Genomic DNA, 14,959 nt, shown 5'->3' on the forward strand with positions numbered 1-14,959 from the left:
AAGTATAGAAATAGGAGGAAAGGGCAAATGAATGTGTGGTTGGTGAAATGGTGCAGGAAGGAGGGCTTTAGATTCCTGGGATATTGGACCTGGTTCTAGGGAGATGAGACCTGTACAGGCTGGATGGGTTGCATCTGAACAGAGCTGGGACAAATGTCCTTTTGGGGCTATTTGCTAGTGCTGTTGGGGAGGGTTTAAACTAACTTGGTGTGAGAACCAGGGGGGAATATTAAAGAGGAAAACCAAGGTGAACAGAGAATTGGGAAAGACAGATGGTAGTAGAAATAATAAGGTATTAGGTAGGGTCAGAGTAAGGGGGCATGTAATAAAGTCTAAATTAGGTTTATTGTGCATGTATGTGAATGTGCAAAGTGTGGTAAATAAGATTGCTGAGCTGCAGATGCAGGTAGCCATGTGGAAATATGATGTCATGGCAATAACGGAGACCTGGATCAAAAAAAAGCTGGACTGAGCATGAAATATTCAGGGATACAAGGTACTCAGGAAAGATAGCGAAGGAAAGAAAGGAGGAGAGGTAGCAATATTGATTAATGAGATCAGTACAGTGCTGGAGAGAGAGGATGTCCGAGAGGGGTCAGGGACAGAATCTACTTGGTTAGAGGTAAGAAACAATTGAGGTACCATTGCTGGGTGTATGCTATAGGCCACCAACTAGTGGGAAAGATATGGAGAAACAAACTTGCAAGGAAATTACAGAGGTGCAAGAATTACAGTGTAGTTATAATGGGGAACTTTAATTTTCATAATATAAACTGGGATAGTGATAGTGTAAAGGGGCGGAGAGGGGCAAGAGTTTCTAGAGTGTGTTCAGGAGAATTTTCTCCATCAGTTTGTTTCTAGTCCAATGAGGAAGGAGGTATTGCTGGATCTGGTTCTGGGGAATGAGGTGGGTCAAGTGTCAGTGGGACAACATTTAGGGGACAGTAATCATAGCATCATAAGGCTTAGGTTGGCTATGGAAAAGGACAGGAGCAATCCAGGGTAAAAGTAATTATTTGAGGGAGAGCCAACTTCAATGGGATGAGAACAGATCTGGCCCAGATAAATTGGAATTGAATATTGGCAGGCAAAACTGTCTTTAAAGAGAAAATAGTTCAGGTAGAGTCAAGGTACATTCCCATGAGCGGGAAAGATAGGGTAAACAAATTCAGAGCTCCCTGGATGACAAAAGAGATAGAGAGTAAGATGAAGCAGTAAAAGGGTGCATTTGACAGATGTCAGGAGGATAATACAAGTGAGAACCAGGCTGAATATAGGTTCAGAGGGGAAATGAAAAAACAACTGAAAGAAGCAAATAGAGAGTAAGAGAAGCAACTGGTTGCTAACATAAAAGGGAATCCAAAAGTCTTCTATAGGCATATAAATAGTAAAAAGGTGGTAAAAGGAGGAGTGGACTGATTAGGGACCTAAAAGGGGATTTACGCATAAAAGCAAGAGGCATGGCTGAGGTACTAAATGAGTACTTTGCTTCTAACTTTACCAAGGAAGAAGATGTTACCCAAGTCATAGTGAAAGAGAAGGTAGTTAAGGCATTGGATGGGCTAAAAATTGATAAAGTGGAGATGTTAGATAGGTTGGCTGTACTTAAAGTTGGTTAATCACCAGAGCCAGATGTGATACATCCAAGGATGCTGAGGGAAGTCAGGGTGGAAATTGTGGAGGCAATGGCCATAATCCTCTAAACCTCCTTAGATACAGGGGTGCTGGAGAAGACTGGAGAATTGCAAATGTTACACCCTTGTTCAAGAAAGGGTGTAAGGATGAGCCCAGCAACCACAGGCCGGTCAGTTTAACCTCAGTGCTGGGAAAGCTTTTAGAAATTATTATTTGGGACAAAATTAACAGTCACTTGGACAAATGTGGATTAATTAAGGAAAGCCAGCATGGATTTGTTAAGGGGAAATCGTGTTTAACTAATTTGCTTGAGTTTTTTGATGAGGTAACAGAGAGGGTTGATTCGGATAATGTGGTTGATATGGTGTACATGGACTTCCAAAAGGTATTTGATAAAGTGCCACATAACAGGCTTGTCAGCAAAGTTGGAGCCCATGGAATAAAAGGAACATTGGCAGCATGGATACAAAATTGGTTGAGTGACAGGAAACAGAATAGTGGTGAATGTTTGTTTCTCGGACAGAGGAAGTGGAGTTCCCCAGGGGTCAGTGTTCGGACCCCTGCTTTTCCTAATATATATTAATGTCCTAGACTTGGGTGTACATGGCAGAATTTCAAAATTTGCAGATGACTCAAAACTTGGAAATATTGTGAACTGTGAGGAGGATAGTGCAGAACTTCAAAAGGACATAGAGAGGCTGGTGGAATGGGCGGAGAAGTGGCAGATGAAATTTAATGCAGAGAAGTGTGAAGTGATTCCTTTTGGTAGGAAGAATGAGGAGAGGCAATATAAAATAAAGGGTGCAATTCTAAAAGCGGTGGAGGAGCAGAAGGACCTGGGGGTATATGTGCACAAATCATTGATGGTGGCAGGGCAGGTTGTGAAAGTGGTTAATAAAGCATACAGGGTCCTGGCCTTTATAAGTAGGGGCATAGAGTACAAAAGCAAGGAAGTTCTGATGTATCTGTATAAAACACTGGTTCGGCCTCACCTTGAGTATTGTGTCCCATTCCGGCCACCACACTTTAGGAAGGATGTGGAGGCATTAGAGAGGGTGCAGAAAAGATTCATGAGAGATGGATTAGGAATTTCAGTTATGTGGATAGATTGGAGAAGTTGGGCTTGTTCTCCTTCAAAGAAGAGATTAAGAGGAGATTTGATAGTGATGTTCAAAATCATGAGGGGTCTGGATAGAGTAGATAGGGAAAAACTGTTTCCATTGGCAGAAGGATCAAGAACCAGAGGACACTGATTTAAAGTTATCGGTTAAAAAAAAGCAACAGCGACATAAGGTAAAACTTTTTTACTCAGCGAGTGGTTAGGATCTGGATTGCACTGCCTGAGAGTATGGTGGAGGCAGATTCGATCATGACTTTCAAAAGAGAGTTGGACAAATTTCCAAAGAGAAAAACTCTGCAGGGCTATGGGGAAAAGGCTGGGGAGTGGGACTAGGTGAGTTGGTCTTTCAGAGAGCTGGCATGGACATGACAGGCTGAATGGCCTCCGTCTGTGTTGTAAGTATTCTATCATTCTAAGATTCCAGGGATTGTGGGGCCATAAGGAGGTGGGGTAGGGTGGGCTCCAGACATTATTGTGAGCACAGTTGAACGCGAGCTGGACATGGGATTACGCTTCACCGATATTGGGTCAAGTGATGGAGAATCAACAACCTCAGGAAAAGAGGCAGAGCCCCGGGCATGAGGAGGACAGAGGAGAGGAATGAGGGGTGGGAATGCAGTGGAGGCCATATCCACAGCATCATGTACACTGCCAAAGAAGAAGGCACCTGGACATGTTGGAGAACCAGTGCTGCAGGTTCTAGGCAGATGGTCAATGAGATTTTGCCCTCGTAGCTGAAGACCTCACACCTCACAGCACTGCTCACCATGCCTTGCCAGTAGCTGTCAACGTCACTGTGGCCTTGAACATCTTCGCCTCTGCTCCTTCCAAGGATCAGCTGTGGACCTTGGTGGTGTTTCTCAAGTAGCAGCATACCATTGCATCTCATAGGTCACTGATGCCCTATTTGCGAGAGCTGGGCAGGTATTCACTCCATCACTAGATTCCCGCAGCTACGGGGCATCAACGATTGCACCCATGTGGCCAACAAGGCACCAAGTGAGCAGCCAGTGAGATTCTTAAACAGGAAGGGCTTCCGTTCCTTCAACGTTCAGCTGTTCTGCGACCACAACAAGAGCTTCATGCATGTGTACGCTCACTATTCTAGCAGCTGCCATGACACCATCATCCTCTGGCAGTCCATGATGCTGCAGCTGTTCATTCCACCACCCAAACTTTGTGGTTGGATTATGGGGGACAAGGGGTACTCACCCCTTTATAGGACCCTGAGACAGAGCCATAGAGGTGCTACAACCAATGCCATCAGTTCACGAGGACCATCATTCGGTTTCTGAAGATGCTGTTCCAGTGCCTGGACTGGTTGGGTGGTGCCCTGCAATACACTCCTGCAAGGGTCTTGCACATTGTGGTGGACTGCTGCACTTTCCATAACATGGCCCTCCAGAGAGGTCTGGACCTTGAAGAGGGTGAGGCCTTGGAATGACACAGCTCATCAGAGGAAGAGGAGGAAGAAGAAGTGGAGAGGAGGAGGATGAAGCAGAAGATTCAAAGAGAGGTGCCCCAGCTGTGCAACGACGTGACCGCAGTCAGCTCAGGACTCGAAGGTCTCATTAGGATGCCGTTAGCACCAGGGAACATCTGATCCATGCGCTTTTTGCCTGATCACTTCAAATCCAGGAGGACAGCATCCTCTGAAACTCACTTTGAGCTGCCTGTGAAAACACTTCCATTGAAGATTCAGCCTTGAATGGATCCATTCTTACTGCCAATGAATGAGGCACGCCTATCCAGCGGTCTCACTATCTGCCTTCAAAGACCATTGCTCCCCTTTACCACTTCTTCCCTCATTTCAAGTTTAGCCACTAAAGAAGAAGCCCGCCATCAGAAGTCATTTGTCAATATTTACTGTGTAGTCAAAATGTAACGAGGTGCACTTTACAAGTGAAACAAACTCCAGTGAACCACTCGGTGCTCTTACCGACATGGTGGCCTCCGTTCTTGGCCACTTCTACACTGTGCTCCCCTTGTGGCCGCGGATGAGGTGAAGGTATCCTGCTCACATGTGTCTGCTTGGGCCAGGATGCTCGTGGTGGTTGTTGTCATCTTGGAGGTGCCAATGGGGCCACCTACAGAGGCTTCTGCACCGGTGTCAATGCAGGGACAGACTCCATCTCTGTTCCAGAGATGGTCCCACAACCAAAAGGGCCAAGGAGACTGATAATGATGAGGGTGCCTTGTGAGAGGAGGCTCCCTCATCTTCATTGGTGACTGCCTTGGATGGCGCTCTGGATCGCTGGAGGGGAGCACCAGATGGGGCGCTACTGGCAGCCACTCCATGCATCTTTGCACCATCAGCGCCATTGACCGGTCAATAATATAGAGTGTTATTTGAATTCTGTGCATGTCAGTGCACTGCTCCTGCATCTACTACGAGCGCTGCTGCATATGGATCTGGATCTCCATGAAGTTGGCCACTCTTTCAGTGGGAGAGCTCATGCATTCAAAGCCCCGAGCCATGGTGGTGTATGTGAGCTGAATGGAGGAGTCCACTCTCAGCCCATGAGCCCTCACTGCCTCAGGGAACTCTGAGATGTGGGTACACATCAGTCGCAGCTGGTTAAAGTAGAACTGCCTTTCTTGTGACTCCCGAGGCCCTGCATCTGCATCCACTTGAGCAGGGCTGTGTCTGTCCTCCATCCTTCAAGGGGGATTTCCCACTACTTCCTCTGCCTCTTTCACCTCCTCCTGCACTAGTACCATACTGTTCAACCACTGCTACCTTTTCTAATCACACACAAGGACCCACCCATGTGAGCATACATGCGCTGGTGGAGGGTGCGCTTCTATGATGTGACGGTGCAGGCTGTGCAGTTTCGGATTCTTGAGACGGCCCTGGTGATGCAGTAGAACCGAGGTGCTCACCCTCTACAGTGACCTTGTGAAAGACAGTAGAAGGAGATCAGAAGAACAGGCCTCTGAAAGCAGAAGCCACTGCAGTGCTGAGTCTTCCCAATGCAGCTGGGTCTTTGGCATGTTGTCAGATGGGGAGGAGTGCACGCCACCCTCCACCAGGTATGCCCATCTCTCTGTCCCTCACTTGGTCCTGCGGAGCCACCCTGGCAATTTCCATCGCTGCCTCCTCCATTGCAATCTCGAAAACGAGGTGAGGCACTCCCCCTTTCAGTGTCAGCCCTGTCCCTGGCATTATGTGCTGTTTACTCATGCAAGGACAAAAGGGTGACAGATAAGGTACTGCTGGCCTCTCTGTCCAATGACAATGGCTCATTTACATTTACATAAGAAGCTGCATGCATCAATGCTGCCAGGTCCTCAACAGCGATCGGGTGCTGGACCTGGCTGAGGACCCTGGGGACACATTTCTCCCATGTTTAGGAGCAGCATACAACCTTTGGCTGCCCAGATGGTGTGTCTGCTAGAGGTTTAATACTTACACCAGAGCAAAGCAGGTCATTGAACCTCTTGTGGCACTGTACCCAGTTCCTCCGCACTACACTCTTAATGCTGATGGTTTCAGCCACCTCAAGCCATGCCTGTTTTGTTTGGCTGGGTGGCCTTCTCCTACCACCCTATGGAAAGAGGATCTCCCTCCTCTCCCTCACAGCCTCTAGGACCATCTTGTCAACATCCATGAAGCAAGGGGCAGCCCTGCCCCAGGTGCCAGGCCTCTGCCGCTCCTCCTATTGCACTGGCATTTTGTTCCTGCATCCAAATGGCTGCCTCAGTAATGGCTGCCCAGATGCTTTTAAATTGGGCCTGCACTTTAGAAGACCCACCTCCATCCCACACCAGCTGCCACTAATTGGCCGCAGAATTAGCTGTGCAGCCAACTAGCAGCCAAAATCACTGGCTGTGAGTACTTCCCACCTGGGGTGGGGTTGGGACCCGGAATTGGTCCCGACATTGGGTACCTGACCCTAGAGGCAAAATCCTGCCCAACCTGTCTGATAAGTATTTATGGAAGCACTTTGCTACCTCTAGTGCCTGTTGGGGGCGGAGGGTGTGTGGCTGGGTGGTGGGGTGGTTAGGGGTGGGGGTGGGGGGGTGGGTAGTTGTTGCGAATATTTCTGTTACACCTCTTGCCCCTTGGCTAATTTGATTAGCAAGTGCGTTGTTTATGGCAGGGAGGCAGCTAGCAAGCCGGAGATTGTTAAAATGAATTTACTCCTTTCCTTCCTGAGGCAACATTCAAAATAATCCTGAGATTGCATGTCTGTTGTGAGACAGTTGACAAGAAGGCTTCAAATCAACCTTTCTTTTCCAGACAAACTTAGACCCCTGTCCTCCTGCAGCTATCAGCAGTGTAATTACTTTCCTGTTCCTTCCATGCTCTGTCAATTTGAAAAAAGTCAGTTCTTCACTCTCAGCATAACCTCGTTTGGTGCTGGACTACAACTACTGGAGGTTGGAGTTTGGTATCCTGTATGCACGGCCTGGCCTAATATTCCAATAGAGAGCCCCTCCCTAATTTTAATAGCTTGGTCTCTAGCACACTTGGCTATGGAGTGGAAAATGCAACAAAGGAGTGACACTTATCGGGATGCAGCTAGCTACCAAGTTGATAAAGCTGTTAAAAAAAAAAGCATATCGGGTCTTTGGCTTTATAGATAGAGGCACGGAGTACAAGAGCAAGGAAGTTATGCTAAACCTAGACCACAGCTGAAGTATTGTGTCCAATTCTGGGCACCACACTTTAGAAAAGATGCAAAGGCCTTGGAGAGGGTACAGAGGATATTAACTAGAATGGTGCCAGGGATGAGGAGTTTCAATTATCTGGAGAGACTGGAGAAGCTGGGATTGTGCTCCATTGGGCAAAGAGGGTTAAGGGGAGATTTAATTTATAAAGGTTTAGCATGACTTCCTTAAAACCGATACAACAAAATAATTATGTCAATATATGTAGTAATAAATAAACCTGTATATATTGAAATATCTGAAAAGAAGTGGCCAGACTTCTGATGCAGTGGGAAGTGGGAGCCTGGTAAAACAGAGCACAACTATATAACCTGAACAGGGCTAGATGTGTTGAAATGCACTTGCTTGTTCCCAGCTTCTCATGTTGCTGTATTAGTTTCTGCTGCTTATGGATACTCCCCTATTGGTCTCACTGTCTCTTCCTGTCTTAATCCTGCAGGTACAATGTGGACTCAAGGAGCACAAATATTTCAAAACATGTGAGTTTGGAAAATCAATTCATATTAACAGTGTGATTGAGGGTATTCTGTATAGCTGGGCTGTAAATCACATAATATCAGTCTGCCTAGGAGATACTTTGCAACTGGATTTCTGCCAAGTCAACAGTTCCCACACAGTTATTGTGTCACAGCCTGAGCTGTACCCCCTCCAGGGATGATATATCCTTCAAGGGGTGTGGTGGACAGTACTGAAGGCAGTACTCTAAATGGGGTCTAACTAGAGATTTATATAATTGAAACATAACTTTCACCCCTTTGTATTCCAGGCCCCTTGAAATAAAGGTCAACATTTCATTAGCCTTTTACGTTATTTTTTCGTGCCTGGCCAGTAGCTTTTAGTGATTTGTGTAGTTGTACCCTAAGTCTGTCAGCTCGTCCACAGTTCCTGGCCTCTCACTTGGAAGCTGGCTCCGCGGGAACCATGCTCGCTCCCCACAAAGTTCTCTCCATTCATTTTCTGGATGGAAAACCCCAGATAGCAAGAGTGTCATATACCCAATATGCACTTCCAGGGCAAGGTCTCCTCCAGGGCCGCAATGTTATAAAATTGGCCCTTTGTGAAACTAAATCAAGTCAAAAAGATCATCCTCCATCTCAAGAACTTCTACATACAAAGCGCCGGGAGAATGACTCAAAGCATGGTGCTCTTCAGGTGTTGATCTCTGCAAGTGAGTGTTTGAGCAAAAGTACTTTTTAGAAATGAGGTCAGAAGACAGGAAATAGTAGGAAATAATAGCACATTTTAACTGATCGCAAACTTGAGTTTCTTTATTCTGCTCAACTTTGCAGCCATTGTTTCAACTCATCTGCTCTTTCAATACTGTCAGAGAACATATTTAGGTGATAATATCAAGCCAATGCATTAGTCAGCTTATCAAGTGCTGTGTCTCTGGATTTTTTAAATCCGCTAAAAGTGGTGATGGGATGATCGAGTGGCTTGAATGAGAGTGCTTTCACCTCCAGAAGCTGGCTGTCAACCTAGATGGAAACGTTCAGTCCCTGCTGGCTGTCAGCGTTCTTAGTAAAATCAGTTTGAACTGCCTCAATCCGTTCCGAGTACATATAAGACCAAAGCACAATAATTCAGCATTAAATTTGCACAAGAAAATGCAGTCCCACTTAGGTATAAGAACATAAGAAATAGGAGCAGGGGTAGACCATATGGCCCCTCCAGCCTGCTCCACCATTCAATATGATCATGGCTGATCTTAGGCTTCAACTCCACTTTGCTGCCTGCTCCCCATATCCCTTGATTCCCTGAGAGACCAAAAATATATATATTCAATGATGGAGCATCCACAACCCTCTGGGGTAGGGAATTCCAAAGATTCACAACCCTTTGAAATTTCTCCTCATCTCAGTCCTAAATTATTGGTCCCTTACCCTGAGACTGTGACCCCGTGTTCCAAATTCTCCAGCCAGGTGAGACAACTTCTGTGTCTACCCTTTCAAGCCCCTTTAGAATCTTGTAAGTTTCAATGAGATCACTTCTCGTTCTTCTAAACTCCAGAGAGCATAGACCCAATTTACTCAGCCTCTCATCACAGGACAACACTGCGGTCCTTGTTCTCATCCACACAGGCACCAAGTACCTCATACCTGTTGGTCAAAGTCAAGGGCTGAGGCTCCTCCATCACTATATCCTGGATCCCCATACCTGCCCGACTCTCAGCCACACCCTCCTGTCCCTGATCATTGACCAACTCTAAAATTCTACTTAACCTAAGGGGTGTGACTGCCTCCTGGAACTCAATGTCCAGGCAACTCTCCTCCTTCCTAATGTCCCACAATGTCTGCAACTTGGACTCCAGCTCAGCAAGTCTGAGTTGAAGTTGCTCGAGCTGCAGCCACTTACTGCAGGTATCATTGCATTCCACAAACTCCCACATGTTGCAGTTACGGCACACCACCAGCCCTGCCATGTCTGTCTAACCTTACTTATTTATTTGATTAGTTAACAAGTTACTAATTTAGTAAAGTAATAGCAAGTTACAGTCTCCTGGCTTAGAGACAAAAGATTAATGCTCACCAGCTACTGGAGGTAAAACAAAATAAAAAGCAGCACACCTCCTTTCCCCTCTGCACTGAATTCCCACCTGCTCCAAATTCCCAACTTAGCAGTCAGTTCACAAAGCACTCTGTTCCCAGATCACTCTGTGCGGTAGCAAACACTCTCTACTGAAATGGAGAACTTATGACTCACACAGATCACACAGTTGGTTCCTTGATGAATCAGAAATGTCACATTAGTGTAGGGGTACTCTTTGGGAATGCAGACGCTGCTTTACTCTGCATGCAGCCCATGCTATACCAGCCTCTAGAGTGTTTTGTACAGATAGCAGGTTCAAAAATGGGCCTAGTACTATTTATGACAATTTACTCTGCTTTTCTTGGGCTTAAACCAAAAAATGGTTGAGGAAAGTCACTTTATTGCAATTGAAAATACAAATATTAAAAACATATGCCCTGATTTTAACCTAATGCACTCAGTGTGAACATTGAATTGATTGGAGTGTAAATTGGGTATCTGGCCTGAACATGCCCTGTTCTCACTGGGTGCATTGGATTAAAATCAGAGCTAGTGTCTTTTGGCCAGCAGTGTGACACCATAATATCAACCCTCATGCAGCTGCCCTAGACTCATTGGTCATTGCATCTTTGCAAGAGTTGTCCAGGTACATTATATACTTTTTGCCACATTATCCTTTCACAGCCAGTAGATCCTCTATTTACTCTTAGATAATGGTGTAATGGTATATGAAATAGCACACCATTAATTATAATTTCAAACGTTATGTTACTAACATTCTCTCTTTCTTCTTTTAATGCCATTTCTTGTCTTACTCAATTGGACTAACAGAAGGTGAGAATCTATTATTTAGTCTATTATAGTTACAGAAAAGAATATAAACAGAAATGGGATAGGACAGCTTAAGAGTACTCCAACATCCTGTGCAACAGTGCCTATAAATTGTCTCAGATTTACCAATCTCCATTGAGAGTGTGCCAGTTCTGAACACCTGTGTGCAGTCTGCTTTGCCAGCATGCGTTGAGCTGTGTGAATGAATGTGGCTGCTCCAGACCTTACTGTGCAGTGAGGGCTGTGAGTGTGTCAGCCCCAGACATTGGTGTGCATTGTGCGTTGCACCCTGCATGTAGTGAACAATGTGGGTGTATCAGCTTCAAATACCAGCGTGCAGCAAGAATTGCAACTGTTGCAAACCCCTGTGTGCAATGTAAGTGTGCCACCTTCAAACCTTATTGTGTTCATGGTGAATTTTGCTCATGGTGAATTTCAATCAGGCTATTTACCGGCATCAGGTACTTGGCTATAATGATGGGGACGCAGATTCAGTTATTTGCTCGTACATCAATGTATTTTGAAATATTCTGCTAATTTATGTACTGGTTTTATGCAAGCATCTAAAATTGAAATACTTGTGGTGAATCGGAAAAGCTTGTCTTGTTTCAACAAAAGCTTCAAAACATGTATCGGGAAAAGTGCTGGCAGTCCTGAAGTATCAAATTTCAAATCTATTGATATTTCCATCACCAAGTGTTAGCTGGTATAATGCTTGCCTCTGAGGGAGAAAGTCATGGGCTCAAGTCCCATGCCAGGCCTTCAGCACATTATCTAGGCTGACACTACAATGCTGCATTGTTAAAGGTGCTGGTTTCAGATGAGACATTAAACTGTGGTCCCGCCTGGCTGCTTGGATGGACATAAAAGATCCCAGGGGACTATCCAAAGATGAGCAGAGCGTTGTCCTGCTACTGAAGTTCGACCATCATCACCAAAAGCAAACTATCTGGTCGTCTATGTTATTTGCTATTTTGGGGACCTTGCTGTATCTAACGGCTGCTGTATTTGCCTACATAACAACAATAACTGCACTTTCAAAGTAATCTATTGGCTGTAAAATTGTTAGGACATCCTGAGGATGTGAGAAGAAATATAAATGCAAGTTTGTTCATTTATCTAGTAAAATCTGGTAAATATTTTAAGTCAATTTCCTTGGTAGTTTTTCAGTAAGGCAGACGGTTCAGGGTTACTTTATCCTTGACTATCTGCTTTTTTCAAGCTGTTTCCTCAGCACAGGATCAATACAGGTAAACATTTTCTTTAAATAGCATCACAGAAATCTTTGGGTTGAAAGCATTTCAGAACAGCAATCTCCTGGAGCTTAGCTTTTATCTGTTTTTAACTTAATGCAAGTACAGCTTGTTCTTGACATCTGTGTTTGAGAGCTCTCCTGCTGCAGATTGTTATTGGTGAACTATAGAGTGTAATCAAAGTGCTCATTACAGGCATTGAAAAATGCGCGGGATATGGATCTCCTGCTTCTTTGTGGAATAGGGATTCTAGTAGTGTCTGTTCCCAATTTATAAAAAGGGATCGCCATGAAATGACCTTTTTTCCTCTTTTCCAGTGGTTTGTACCAAACACCAACCCCTGTTGAGAGGGCAGGGAGGTCACCTGATTCCCAACCTCTGTAACCAGCAACTAGGAGCTTTGTGAGATAGGTCCATGTGATTTCCCTCCACCCACCTCCCAGTTGACGAATTCCTAAACCTGCTTTATCCAGGTTACTTGCCCAAAATCAGGCATGTGGTATATGGCAATAACTAGTGTGGATGTGTATCCGACCTCAAGGGTACAATGTATTAGAACATTAACGTGCTGCACCTATAAACTGACAAAAAGATTCTCTGTGAAATAAAACTGCCTTCTACTCTAATAAAGGGCAATTCTAACCAAGACTGAGCTGAAATATCACTGGAGTATCATTTTAAAATGGAATTTATTCCTTCTTGTTAAAAGGGCATCATTGCCATGATGACATGCCCTGCAAGACATGTTTGTATTCAAAGGAATGTGCAATTAAAATATCTGAAAATTATATTGCAATGGTTGATACAGGAGCACACACATATGTTGCAATGCAAATCTAGCTCAAGTCGCTTACCGCCAAATGAAGCACCAACGCTCACCAAAACAAATTGGTTTGATGGGAATGTGCCAGTGGTAAAGTATTCATAGCTCAGTTTGCATACGGACCAAAAGGTCCCAGCGAGAACGACCAGTGTACTCTGTGCTAGCTGATCTGAGCTGGCTTGGTGAAAGGGATTCCTACAATTGGCCCCAGTGCCTCTATGTTGGAGAACAGAACATTTGCTAGAGGGCCTACTTATTAAGGCACTGATGGCTGAGGACAGGATCGGCCTGCTGTGATGTCCCCCGGTTGAATAGCCTGTCAACTCTCATTGCCTAGATTCCACAAGAATGGATCAAGTATCAGAGGGCAACTGCATGCTTAGTTGTGCCCAGCACTCAACAGTAGATTCAGAACAGAAGAATGGGAAAAAACAGGCCAAAAAAGTGTCCATTATTTCAGCTTTTGATATTTACTTTTATTTAAACTTGGGTTTGTATACCACCTTATCATATCCCTCAAACATCTCAAATTGTTTCACGTACAATGAATTACTTTGAAGTGGATTGACTGTTGTTATGGAGGCAGACGTAGCAACCATTTCGCTTACTGAGATCCCACAAGAATCACAGAATCGTTACAGTGCAGAAGGAGGCCATTCGGCCCATCGTGTCTGCACCGGCTCTCTGAAAGAGCAACTCCCTCAGTTCCATTCCCCTGCCTTCTCCCCATAACCCTGTACATTCTTCCTTTTCATATAACTGTTTAATTCCCTTTTGAATGTTTCAATTGAACCTGCCTCTACCACATTCTCAGGCACCACATTCCAGACCTTAACCACTCGCTGCATGAAAAAGTTTTTCCTCATGTCTCTTTTAGCAGTGAGATAAATGACAATCTACTTTTAGTGCTGTTGGTTGAGGGAGGACTACTGGTCTGGACACCAAGAGAGCTCTGCTCTTTCTTGACGAGAACCATGGTATCTTTAATATACACTTAAACCAGCAGAACAAACAAACTGGCACTGGCTTAGCATCTTAACCAAAGGGCAGAGCCTTCCTTCAGTGAGCCTTCAGTATAACCTGACTATTTGCTCAAAATGGGACTTGAACCCACAGCCTTTTGACTCAGAGGTGAAACTGCTACCAACTGAAGCGAGCGCAGCATCCCAAAGACATGTGATATCTAATTTCATACAATGAACATAACACACTACACCTCAGGAAAAGCCATGATATGATATGGATGCTCTGCATTAAATGCTCAGCATTTGAGTTGAAGTGAATAGCTCTCACTAAGAGATTAGCATCATAATAGATCCCACTACATGGCTTCAAATCTGTAAGGTCAAAAAGTGACATGCTATTTTCCTGTAAATTTATTGTGCATTTGATAAAAACATAGAAAGCAGTCTGTTCTTCACGGATACCATCAGAACTGATGTGCGAATGGTGACATTGATGCATGTTTGCCTGTAAGCTCTCCAACTACCAATCATGGTGCATTTTCACCCATCTGTTGAGGATCATTGAAACCTGAGCTGCTCTACACCACTGACCTGATTGTCAACCTTTAATGAAAAAATACTAACAAATACTGCAAATGGTATACAGGAAGAACCTCGATAGCCACCTATAAGTGGCACTATGTCTTAACAGCTCTGTGTATCAAAATGGTAAGATGGAGATTTGTGCACGTCATGCAGATAATTTCAACCTTCGTCATTGTCACTTGGGGAAAGATGATGAAGGAGTAAAGGCTTATTTTCAGAGGGAGGAAATTGACTTAAGCTATCACTTCTGTAAACTCCTGTATTTGTGCTCACATGCTTCCCAACAATTAGCTGCTGAGTGTCATAAGTAGACATCTGGGAACAGATTATCAGTCTGACCTTCTGGTTTGTCAGCCAGGTACATTGTACAAGAAAAGAAACCTAAAAGTGGAAAGGAACATTACAAAGAAAACATAGTAACTATCCTGCAATGCCCTAGTAGTTCTGCTTTGTATCCTTAATGTTACTGTGGCCTTTCGGTTTATATTTTGAAAAAATTGAAAAAACTCAGACAAATTTATAATAAATAAATATTAAGTGATAC

General features: G+C 44.5%; 1 protein-coding gene across 3 annotated transcripts in view; it reads left to right on the plus strand.

The window, feature by feature from the left end:
* LOC137380207 (copine-9-like) overlaps positions 1–14,959 on the plus strand; it is a 427,604-nt gene that overhangs the window by 164,210 nt on the left and 248,435 nt on the right. For all 3 annotated transcript variants that reach the window (XM_068052008.1, XM_068052004.1, XM_068052005.1), the window contains one exon: positions 7,869–7,908. In XM_068052008.1, coding sequence (XP_067908109.1) covers positions 7,869–7,908 — 40 coding nt within the window. The remainder of the gene's footprint in view (positions 1–7,868; positions 7,909–14,959) is intronic.

This window comes from Heterodontus francisci, chromosome 19, assembly GCF_036365525.1.
Source record: "Heterodontus francisci isolate sHetFra1 chromosome 19, sHetFra1.hap1, whole genome shotgun sequence".
NCBI classification, from domain to species: Eukaryota; Metazoa; Chordata; class Chondrichthyes; order Heterodontiformes; family Heterodontidae; genus Heterodontus; species Heterodontus francisci.